This window comes from Pholis gunnellus (genome assembly GCF_910591455.1).
Source record: "Pholis gunnellus genome assembly, chromosome: 23".
NCBI lineage: Eukaryota > Metazoa > Chordata > Actinopteri > Perciformes > Pholidae > Pholis > Pholis gunnellus.
The window spans coordinates 6,958,974-6,969,217 of NC_136550.1; the positions used below are offsets into that span (position 1 = coordinate 6,958,974).

A 10,244-nucleotide genomic window follows, 5' to 3' on the forward strand; every position below is an offset into this window, starting at 1 on the left:
TAAATATGATGAATTCAGACAATGGCGAAAAAAGCCAATATAAAATGTGAGAAATCTTCAGCGTGTTACATCCTTTATGGAGGGAATGTGTTTTGTGTGCGTGTCCATATGTCTATTTAACACACAGCTAACAGACTCAACATGCAGACTATCCAAACATAAGTCGACCAATAATTATCACAAACACCACAAATATGTGATCATGATCACAACAGTTCTTTTAATACAAAGGAGGAATGCATGTTTATTAAGTTTTCACAATGTAGTCTCATTTAATCTGCTACTAGTTTTACAGTTAGTGTTGTGAGGTCAGTGCGTAAAGAAATATAAAGTAAGTAATAAAGGGATAAGCTCTATGTGGAATGTACCATTGTTACACGACCATTGACTGACGGGGATGTAACAGAAGAACGCCTCTAAATGTAATGGCAAAAAACACAAATAATAATTAAAAAAAATCTTTCCATCCTTTAACACCAATACAAATGCAAATGCAAACTGTAAAAAATGCTTCCCATTTCACAGTAACTTCCTCTTCTCTGATCTGCTGTTCTGGATAAAGCTAGACTGTACTGTCCTATGTGTTGGGTTATATTTGTATACAGCACAACTTGGGCCGAGTCCACTGAACACCTCTCATTTTAGCGTACAGCTCGAGGACAACCGACGACGAAACTCGAAATCCTGGTTCTTTAGGGGGCGCAAAGAGGCAAGTATTTCTGCGTATTTATATCTCTTAATGATTTAAGTGGACAAATACTTTGCCTTCTGATATCACAGAAACCTTCGTAAAGCCGCAGCTCGCTCCTGATAACATGAGGTAAAAAAAATAATAAAAAAAAAATCACAAGTGCTACCTTTTCATTGACCGCAAAGACGACACAGAATTACGATACACGTACATATTCAGCTACACTCTCATCAGCTATCAGTCACATAAAGTGACACATGGCGTCCTACAATGAAGCAGTAAAACAAAGCTCAAGTCACACAATGGGTAACAGTTGGGGGAGTGGCCTGATATGACGTCACAGTTTAGCAGCTTTAACTAACTTGATTAAATAGCCCTAATGGTTATATTTGTGAGTGCGTTAGGGAAAGAAAAATCACGTTGGAGGTACTCATTTGCCTTGCTATAGTATGTCGTCCGTCATTAACTTTAAAAACAACGCTTTGACTCACTACTTTGTGCATTAACGTGAGGCATTTGTGGAACTGTAACACCTTCAAAGCCCTTCAATATTAGTGTGGGGATTTTGCAAAGCTCAAAGCTGCACTATGTGTACCACCGAATAGCTGCTACAATACTCCTTCATATGAAAAAAAACTACATATTATCTCACTGTCAGAATTCACTCTACGTAGATGACGCCACGGTTCTCAACCACAGTCTGCAAAACAATCACAGAAATGATCAGCGGCCTCCTTTTCGTCGCAATATTTGACCTGTTTGTGAGCCACCGTTAGTCGCTACCCCTGCACTACATTCTTCCACTCGCACAGCTTAAAGGTACTGCTGATTCTAGTAAGGCTACGGTCTGTGGATTTAGTGAGTGTGCCCTCCGAATGTAGTGGTCCTCCGCCTCGCTCACACATCCCCGTCCTCGATTCGAGCCAGCTGCCTCTCCAGCAGCTCTATTCTCTGGCTCTGGGCGAGGACGACGGCTCGCAGGGCCTTCATTTCTGCCAACAACTCGTTCAACAATTCGTCCTGAAAGGAGGAGAGGACAGGAACAAGTCAGAAAACAAACTTGGGAGCACTTAAATTGTTGGTACGGTCACTGTGTCGCAACTCGCCTCTCTCTTCGGCCTCTCGGTATTTCCATCCGTCTCCCTTGTGGCTACTCGCGGCTGTGGCACCTCTTCTTCCGCCTCCTTGGCGGCAGAGCAAGGTGTGGACGTGGGAGCTGCTGCGTTGCCTGTTGAAGGCGGGGCGGCCCCGGTCCCAGAGTCCTGCGAGACCAGCTTGGGTTTGCTTCTGAGGGTGTCTCTGTGCTTGGACGGGGGAGCCGAGTAGCCGCCGCCCAGAGAGACCAACAGGGGCGGTGCATCCTGCCCGGCGATCCATTCGTCGGCCAGGAGAGCCGGCTCGGAGCCAGCTGTGTCCGGGTAAAGGTCTACCTGAAACAGATCTGACTGGGGAGGAGAGACGGAGACAGAAAAGTGTTTATTATACAGTTATGGATAACCAAATGCTGCTTTCACTTCCTTTTTTTAAAATGGAAAGTCATATAAACTGGTTATTTTTAATTTGCTTTTACGGTGCATGGCTTACCTTTCGTGGTACAGTCATAGAAATGGGTTCCACTTTCCTTTCATGCAGTTTGTAGAACCTACAGAAGAGCAGGAAATGAGTCTTCTCATTAAAGCGTAATGCTTTCTTTATGTTTGCAAAGCCCATGAAAAAAAAAAAAACATGTTTCTAAATGCTTTATTACTTATTGATGCTAACCGTGGCACCAAGCCTCAATCTTTCCTACAGAACATATTCAGGAACGCATAGTTTCATTTTAAATAGAGGCTCAGTAACTTCCTATAAAAGCAAACATTACTCAAAGAGGAGTAAGTGGTGCATTTGTTGGGGACTATTTTCAGCTGCGGATTAATACACATTTGGCGTGATAGTAAGAATGTTCATGGTAATAAAGGATAAATGTGGCTTATTTAGTTATTTGTATTAGTTGTAATAAGAGGACTAAGCTACACGAGGCTTTGGCTACAGGCAATACTTAGTAGGAGCAATTTATTGTTGTCTCAGGAAAAATATATAATTCATCGCCAGCCATTTCAATATATTTTTAAAGTGATTTAAAAGAATATCAAGGAAAACATTATTTACCTGGCAATTTCACACTTGTTGACATCGACGCCTCTTTTACTCAGGAAGCCTGCTCCTCTCTGTGGCTCCTTGGTGCTGTACAAGCTGAGGAAGTGAACATACGGGGATTCGTCTGTCACCTCAAAGTACCGGATGGTGCAGTCCCCCTGAAAGCCAGCAGATCATCTCATTAAGACCACTGAGGCAAAAATGAATCGATACCAATTTTTACCATTTGAGTAACTCTGTGTGCTCAACACAACCCGTCGCTTCCATACCTTTCCACACAGGTACACCATGTTGGTGTCGGGGTCATAAAAGGGGAGAAGGACCCCGTTACTTGTGTCCATCTCCTGTACTGCCATTGGCTCAGAGAGATCCTTCTGTAAATAGAAAGCACAAAACATTGTGATTGCATGCATACAATATGTATGTTCGTCTCACTAAATAAACGGTGCACTGCTTCCCACACTGACTCTGAAAGTTGGCATTGAACAAATTGTGCCCTGAAGAATCATTCTATACGGACGCGAGACTGACCGTATCCCACAACGCCAGCTGTCTCTCACTCATGCGGCTGAAGCCTGTGGTGAGGATCTTCCCGTCGGAGAGGAACACGGCTCTCATTGGCCTGGTGCCGTCATGGACCTTCTCCTTCACCTGGGGGAGAACAAGAACAGGACATTGGAAATAGGAAAGACCCGGCATCCACATGCACGGCATAGTGTGGCATAACGTCTGTTTGTACGGCAAGAAATGTGGCGTCACCTTGAGGACGGTGCCCCGTCGCGGGTCGATGACACGCAGAGCCTTGTCCTTGCAGACGGTACAGACGGCACTGCCGTCCTTGTTCCAGCAGACGCTGTAAATGAGGTCTGGGTGGGTGTCGTTCAGCTGGTACACGAGCTCCCCCGTGCCCACGTTCCACACACAAATCACATTATCGCAGCCTGCAGAGAGGAAGACACAGCGCCCACCGATTCTTTAAGTGCACAAAAGCAGGAACGGAAGGAGCAATGCCATTAAGAGCTCTGTGTACCAAGAGGATAGGAAATTGAAATGCAAGTTGGTACCGTTCTGAAAACAACAGGAAGCTAATGTAGGTTTGTAGTAATGTGGCGCGATTGATTTCAGAGGAGGCAGAAGGCTAAACCTTTACAGACGGAGTGGGACACACAAAAAAGGATTATTTCACAGTCAGGATGAGTCAGTTATATTTTTTTAAAAAGGCCGTGAAAACACATTTTCACCACAAATTCTGCCAACGTTTGACCGCTTTTGGTTATTGTGGAGATGTCTTGGGTCACTGGTTTGCCAGAGCTCAGTTGGAGAAGGATGATGTCATGTACTTCTGAGCACCAATCAGAATACGAGTCTAGGTGGAAACCTAGTATACGACTGGACCATGTATGGTCAATGTGCTAAATTGTGAGCAAATTGTTACAGCAACAGGGAACGGGAATTCCTGGATATGAAATGTTCGCCTGCTATCTTCTGTCGTGTTCCCAAAAATATTTGTTTACGAAGTGTCCTGAAGTAGCGTAACACATGACGTGTTAGCACATAACAGCCATGTTTGTCATGGTTATTGTCCGTATTTGTTTACAAGGGAAGTGAGAAGGAAAGACTGTGACGAGTGAGGTTACCTGCAGTCAAGAGGATATTGAAAGCGGTCGGGTGCCAAGCCAGGATTCCCACTCTTTTACTGTGTCCCTCCAGGTTCACAATGGGCTCAGTCATTGGGCTCGTCAGGCCCCCGTCTGGGATCTGCCACACCTTCAAACCGCCGGGCACAGCAGACATTTGTTTGTGAAAGTGATCCATTCAGGTGCACGAGAGCTACTGTGGTTTTATGTAAAGCATAGACACGCAATAGCTTTTTGGTCACAGAAACGCTCTTCGGGCAAAAGCAATGAGGAATGTTAGGTTGAAAATCTTTATTCCTAATTTCTGCTCTCATGAAGACCCCGTGAGTTGTAACTAGTCAGCATATTAACAATCACACTCAACTAAATAGAGATCTTTAACAACATGTCGTACTATTGCTCTGGAATAGTACGACATTTTGCCTGTCTGTTCAATATGAAGCTACAGCTACGAGACGTTAGCTTAGCATAAAGAATGGCAGCGGAGGGACACAACCAACAGTCCAGCGCATAACTCCTCTTAAAACCCACAAATGATCATTTTTACAATTCAGAATTTGTACAAAATAAACAAACAAGACATCCTGTGTTAATTATTTTTGATCTAAGCTAAGCTCACCGTATCGTAGCTAACATATATCCATCTACAACTCTTGGCAAGAAAGAGGGAATACAAGAGTGAACCTACCTTTACTGTGCAGTCCTCTGAGGCACTTGCAATGATGTTGTCGTCATGAGGAGACCACTGGATGTCCAGCACCGGTGCTGCATGGCCGCACACCGTGGGACACGCCTGGTCGACTCTGCCGCTCTTTGGGAGAAAACAAAAAAAGTTAAGATCACGACACCAGTCAGTAAAAGCCTTTTGTTCCCTATAACTGTAAAAGTGCTGCGAGTGCATTAGCCAGACATGGAGCGAAGGCGTCGAAAGACTTGCTGACACCATTGCTGATGTGAAACGGAGAGGGGTCGTGCACCTTGCTGATCGGCACAACGAGGAAGGAGCCTCCTCCGCCGGCTTCGATGATGACGGCGATGAACTTGGGGTTGACCGCGCAGAGGCCGGTGTCCCACGTCACGCGGGACACGCGGACGTCGTCGATGCAGTGCTCCGCTTTCCACGCCTGGGCGAAGACGTGGCGGAACTTGCTCTGCCTGACCACACCGCGCCGGAAAGACATGTCTGTGGAGACGATTTACAGTTACAGGCACTGCTGCACATTTCGTCAATGTCCCAACTTAATGGCATGGACGGTCGTATTTTCAAAATCGGTTTCACTGGGAACTAAACAATACTGTCTAAAGATAAAAAAAAACATTTTTGTGAAAAAAACATGGATCATGCTTGAAAGACTTGAGTTGACCGTTCACATAAGAAACAAGAAAACAACAAACAAGGCAAAAACATAATCAACTTTTGGCTCGACTCATTTCTTCTTCTGCTATTCTGAATTTGACACGCGTTAGTTCAAAGTATATTGCAGCACTCATAATATCAAAACTGATGTTTTTCTTTTTTGTTAATGTGTAACTGGATGATGTCTCGTTATACTGTTGGAGTTTAATAATTAGCTGTGTTTTGTAATGCCATGTGAGGTGGGCAAAATGTTTGACACACACACACACACACACACACACACACACACACACACACACACACACACACACACACACACACACACATTAAATAACTTCTTTAGTCTTTTTCCATTCCTAGAGAGCGGCACAAATGACCTCCACTGTGGCTTTCTGACAGCTAATTAAAAACCGTTGTACATTCAGTTATTTCACAGCTCATTCAACACATCCCCAACACCTTTAGGTTGTCAAAACAGCAGGCCAAATTCTTTCAGACTGAGTGTCTGTGCTGAAAAGCTTCAGTGGACAAAAGGGCATGATCCGCCTGAAACCAAAACATGCCGTGGGGCAGTGAGGGGGGGGGGGGGGGGTTGGGCAGTCAGAGCTAGCAACTATATGCCATCTACCCAACGCTTCACAGTTGTCAAAGCAAATTGTATTTTAGCATGTATGCAGGTTGTCGGTCTCCATCCCCCCCCCCCCCCCCCCCAGTTGCTTGTGAGGATAAAACAGCTCCACATCCATGCAGCTTTGTCTAGTAGTACACTTCCGCCCATCAGCCATTAAATAACGTTCTCCTATTGTATAACGGTGGTTTTAATTCCCTTCTATATAGTTACAAGACATCCACATAGTATTTTACACAATTTCTATTGGTTTCTATTGTTGCCTGCACACAATGCGAGCAAATATGGCTTTTGCGGTGCGTAACGGTATGCGTGCGCGACAAAGGCTGCGCAGCAACGCATAGTTAGTACCAGACTGAGGCATTTTAAGGAAACGACAAGGTTGTTATGATCGAGCACAATAGCATACCTGGCTTTCGACTCCTCCTAATTGGACAACGGATCACTAAAGACTCGGGCGTGACGAGGCCAATAAAAATAATCCTCCGCCAGCAGCAGTAACTTAATCCTCTACTGTGTCCGGGCAGGCGTTCACGTTGATTGCGCAGACCTATAAACAAAACACGGCCATTAAAAATAAATGCGCATCCGTGCTATCACCAAAAATGCAGCTATTCTCATGTTAGTTTGTCAGTAATTACGCATGTCGGATGTAGTACGAGTCTGACCTGACAGCGCATGCCCCGTGCTGATGTAGAGCTAAACATTAAACGACGCACAGCGACGCCGAATGGAGTCAAGCGGATGGAGTCGGAAGAAGTAGCGCAGACTGGGTAGCGCTAAATGCACACGGCGTCCGTGTTCGCCCCGTCTCCCCCTTTTGCAAACGACCAATTTGAAGAGCGGAGCAGAATCCCAGAGACTTCCGCTAATGGTAGGATATATCAAAGACTACGCAGGGGAGTCAAGAGGGAGACCGTCCGTCTACATCCGGGTTCCTGTCTGCCAGACCGGATGTGTACGTATGTGCAGAAAACACTACATACCAATGTAGCCGATGGATATGTTGCGCCTATATTTTATAATAGTAATAAAATAATAACACGGGGCGGCTCTGTAGTCTGCACCAAGATGGCAACCACTTTATTGTCTTTTCACACACTCCACAATAACCTTTTTCCTCTTCCCCTCTTTCCGTTTTATCCTTCACAATAAAAGCTCCAGACATACACTGAAAGACTGCTTCCTAGAGAGCTCAACATAATAGCTGACACCAACATTTACCCCATTCGCCCAACAAGGTGCCACCTGCTCATCAAGATGATCGAACAATAGTTAATTCACAAACGTACACACACGCTCACACACCCACGGATGTGTATAGAGAACGGGTCTCTACTTATTCTACTGCGCATGCGTTGAACAAAAGCGCACGTAAACCAGCTTTTGAAGACGTGTCGACTTTTGTAAGTGTTAAAAATTGCCATGAAGAATGAGCAATATGCTGGAAAAACTTCCCAGCACGCTGCCACCAACTTGTCCTTCCGCTCCCTCTTGGTTAGGAAGGAGCTTAACCAGAAAATGCCTGACCAATGCTTAGTAATATTATTAATAATAAATAGTTATTAGGCTACAACAACTTCACATACAAAATGTACAGCTTTTAACGTCTACCCTAGACAGGATTATCTGAACTCAAACTATGTAAATAAATAGTAATAATCGTCATAATGATCCTCACATTTGTCCTACTTTGTCTTCTTCATCATCACATACGGTACTTGGTTTGGCTCTGCGGGCCTTTTACACAGTGGTGGACAGTAACTAAGTACATTTACTCAAGTACAATTGTGAGGTACTTGTACTTTACTTGGGGTTTTCCCATTTTATGCTACTTTATACTTCTAGTCCACTGCATGTCAGAGGCAAATACTGTACTTTTTACCCCACTTCATTTATTTGATATCTTTAGTTATTTTAACGATTCTTAACAATAATACAAAATATAATCAACAATTATTTAATCATGTATTTTAATTTGGTTAAAATAAAACTGGTGGTGAAATTCACCAGCTTCCTGGCAGTATATAGTAAACCTTTACCAGCTGCAACATTACTTACACATCAATGCATATGCAATATTATACTGAAATGGGCCGTTGTGCAGAATGAGCACTTTTACTTGTTGTACTTAAAGTACATTTTGAAGCTAATACTATTAAATACAGGACTCCGTGAGCTCGAACACGTCGATTGGTTAATTCTTGGTTAATTCTTGGTTGCGATACGAGCGCTGATTGGCCACCGCGGACCATTCCTGGTTGATTTGCGGTTACAGGTGGAAAGGTGATTGGCTGTCACAACCAAAAATTAGCTCGACTCACGAGTGGCAGCGACTCAAGTGTTGAGACTTCCATCAGCCTGAAGCAAGGTTCCCTCTAGATTAAAAAAATGAAAATATAAACATTAAATGGACAAATCATTTGGTAACACATTACTGAAGGCAGCTGTGTATATTATACTATCAGTTTTATTCAGTCATGATCACCATGTAATATTGATTTTATATACTTCGCCCTGTCTGTGTATATCTTTCCAACAGGCTCAAAATGTGGGATAAAGTTCCAGAATCACTAAGAGTCAGAAGTAAAGCATTATACGGGAGTGGTATATCACAAGTATTAAACATAGTTTATGTCCCACCTGGGACCAGTGGTGGAACAAGTATAAGTATATTTTCCTTAGTTTACTTTAGTAAATGTAGCAAAAAAATACACCACGAATATCAGAATCTCACCTACGCAGCGAAATGTATTTCAAGTTTAAAAGTAAAAGTACTGATTATGCAGCAGATCCATGTCAGTGTGACATCACATTATTGGATTATGATTACATATGCATTACTTGAGTGCAGTGTAGATATTGCGAATGTAAGGTGATTAAAAAGTAATTGAATATTAAACCGGTGCAATGATTACTAATAGCAGTAAATATACTATAAACAAATACAAATGCAGATTAACTAACATAGTGACTAACACACAGTCCAGCAAAAGGTGAATACAAAGTAATGTAATGTAACGTTATAATAGGAAAGGTAACGTTACCTAGTCGTTAGTTAAAAGTTACCAAGCCACGGGTCATTCATGCAAATGTCATTTTATTTTATTTATTCTCGTCATCCACCGCACATCTCCGTGAGCTCGAAGACGTTGATTGGTTAATCCTTGGTTAATTCTTGGTTAATTCTTGGTTGTGATATGAGCGCTGATTGGCCACCACGGACAATTCCTGGTTGATTTGTGGTTACAGGTGGAAAGTGTTGGACCCTTTTCATAGAGGTTGGTGCAGAATAAACAGCTTTTGGTTAAGACAAAAGTCTGTTGATTGCGTTTCAGTGTTTCAGATTGATTTGAAAAGACAATTCCTAGAAATTACCTCAATTAAATTATATATTTTTGTATATATTACTGAGATAAAATATGCGGCAACAGCAAACTACGTAGTGACTCGGTATGGAACCACAGAGCGACTGGCTCAAGACCCCGCAGGTCCGAAGTCCTGAGTGTTTACCCACCTCTACCAGTTCACTGTGTAGCCTACTCTGAAAAGTCAACTGTAATCACACCACTTGTTACATATTCACCCTTTGAAGACACGTTTTTAATAACTATTACATTTTCATTGTTCTCATTTCGCTAACGTTATTGTATCATCTTAAGTAGAGTAAACTGTTCTAGCGAGCGTGTCGGGAATGGAGCTTCAGCGCCACCTGCTGTTTAACATCTCACAAGGCAGGTTAATTATTTGTTCCCAAATGTGTTGTTTTGTGTAGCAAATGTCGGTTTTTGCTCT

General features: G+C 43.1%; 1 protein-coding gene across 1 annotated transcript; it reads right to left on the reverse strand.

The window, feature by feature from the left end:
- Nucleotides 1-197: 197 nt before the first annotated feature.
- coro1b (coronin, actin binding protein, 1B) lies at nucleotides 198-7,316 on the reverse strand. The gene is made up of 12 exons (XM_079185278.1): nucleotides 7,118-7,316; nucleotides 6,859-6,999; nucleotides 5,442-5,647; nucleotides 5,153-5,275; nucleotides 4,465-4,594; nucleotides 3,587-3,768; nucleotides 3,359-3,478; nucleotides 3,097-3,201; nucleotides 2,840-2,985; nucleotides 2,276-2,333; nucleotides 1,798-2,136; nucleotides 198-1,711 (listed from the first exon to the last, which is right to left on the reverse strand). Exons 3-12 carry the CDS (start codon nucleotides 5,643-5,645, stop codon nucleotides 1,589-1,591), a joined length of 1,530 nt encoding a protein of 509 aa, XP_079041404.1. The 5' UTR covers nucleotides 5,646-5,647; nucleotides 6,859-6,999; nucleotides 7,118-7,316; the 3' UTR covers nucleotides 198-1,588.
- Nucleotides 7,317-10,244: the final 2,928 nt, after the last annotated feature.